At 46.6% G+C, this 1,849-nt stretch overlaps 1 protein-coding gene across 1 annotated transcript in view; it reads left to right on the top strand.

Annotated features, from left to right (window-relative positions):
- Window positions 1–1,849, top strand: part of LOC116073740 (sodium- and chloride-dependent transporter XTRP3B) — a 37,056-nt gene that overhangs the window by 30,844 nt on the left and 4,363 nt on the right. Inside the window, exon 8 of the mRNA XM_031345775.1 lies at window positions 1,388–1,645. Within this exon, the coding sequence (XP_031201635.1) occupies window positions 1,388–1,645 (258 nt within the window). The remainder of the gene's footprint in view (window positions 1–1,387; window positions 1,646–1,849) is intronic.

The raw sequence follows: 1,849 nt of genomic DNA, 5'->3' as shown, positions 1-1,849 counted from the left end.
TTTTCTTCTATAATTTTGTTGAAGATATTTACTGGCCCTTTAAGTTGGAGGTCTTCACCCTCTTCTATTCCTATTACCCTTAGGTTTGGTCTTCTTGTTGTGTCCTGGATTTTCCAGATGTTTTGGGTCAGGATCTTTTTGCCTTTTGCATTTTCTTTGACTGTTGTGTCAATGTTTTCTATGGTATCTTCTGTGCCTGAGATTCCTTCTATCTCTTGTATTCTGTTGGTGATGCTTGCATCTATGTTTCCTGACTTCTTTCCTAAGATTTCTATCTCCAGCATTGTCTCTCTTTGTGATTTCTTAACAGTTTCTACTTCCATTTTTAGGTCCTGGATGGCTTTGCTCAATTCCTTCACCTGTTTGTGCTTTCCTGTAATTCCTTAAGGGAATTTTGTGTTTCCTCTTTAAGGGCTTCTACTTGTTTACTCATGATCTCCTGTAATTTTTTAAGGGATTTATTTGTTTGCTCTTTAAGGGCTTGTACCTCTTTACCTCTGTTCTCCTGTATTTCTTTAAGGGAATTATTCATGTTCTTCTTAAATTCCTCTAGCACCATCGTGAGATATGATTTTAGATTCAAATCTTGCTTTTCCGGTGTTTTGGGATATCCAGGACTTGCTGTGGTGGGAGTACTAGCTTCTGATGAAGCCAAGTAGTCTTGGTTTTTGTTGGTAAGATTCTTGCATTTCCCTTTTGCCATCTGTTGATCTCTGGTGTTAGATGTTCTTGCTATCTCTGACTAGAGCTTGTTCCTCCTGTGGGTCTGTAAGCCTGTGTCAGCACTTTTGGGAGATCAGCTCTCCTCTGGCAAAACCCAGGTGCAGATGGTTGTGGATCAGTTGTCTGTCCCGAGTCCTGGGGTCAGAGCACACCCTAGAGACAGGATCTCCACTTGTGGCAAAGGTGCAGAGAGGGCTGTGGATCTGTTGTCCCTCCTAGGTGTGGTCTGAAGTAGAAAGGATCCTGACCAGGCTGCCCTGCCACTTGTGAGGCGTGTGCTTCCCAGCAGGTCCTGCCTTAGAAAGTCACTGGAGAGAAAATGGCGGATCTCACCCTAGTCCCTGGGTTAGAGCACTCCCTGAAGGCAGGGTCTCTGCTTGCAAGGAAAGGGCAGAGAGGGCTGCGGATCTACCCTATCACTCCTAAGTGTAGATGGAGGTTGAGAGGATCCTGTCCCGGCTGCCCTGCTACTTGTGAGGCCTGTGCCTCCCAGCTGGTCCCGCCTTCTTGGCCAGCTTTTTAAGCCAGTCCAGTTGATTCTCAGGACCTTGGAGCTGGCCACACAATGAACCTGTTTTCTTTACATCAGCCCAGGTCCTGACACTGAACACATTTGTTAAAAAGACTATCAAGGTAATAACTGCTATCATTTTACCACTCTCAGGCTGTCCAGGGCACAGGCCTGGCCTTCATCGTCTACACTGAGGCCATTAAAAATATGGAAGTGTCCCAGCTCTGGTCAGTGCTCTACTTCTTCATGCTGCTGACACTGGGTATGGGAAGCATGGTGGGGACAGGAACAGCCATCCTCACCTCTCTGACTGACAGCAAGGTCATCTCCAGATACCTGCCCAAGGAGGCCATTTCAGGTCAGGACATATTGCTGACGCCTGGGTGGGCAGGGAAATATATGGTAATTGGTGTAATGGTTTCCTCAAGAGACTTGTGCTTCTAAGCTAACTCCAGAAGCAGTCTGTGTTCCTGTACTATGTCCTACTCAGCCCTGGGAGATCGATTACAAACTCACCCCAGAGAAGTGAGGTGGTTGGTCAGGCCATCCTTGGGTAAAGGCTAACTCCCCAGCCTGCACTCAGGTCTCCATGTTTTGAAAGCCTCCATCTGTTTT

This window comes from Mastomys coucha, unplaced genomic scaffold (genome assembly GCF_008632895.1).
Source record: "Mastomys coucha isolate ucsf_1 unplaced genomic scaffold, UCSF_Mcou_1 pScaffold23, whole genome shotgun sequence".
In the NCBI taxonomy this organism is placed as follows: domain Eukaryota; kingdom Metazoa; phylum Chordata; class Mammalia; order Rodentia; family Muridae; genus Mastomys; species Mastomys coucha.
This window is presented reverse-complemented; position numbering and strand designations above follow the sequence as displayed.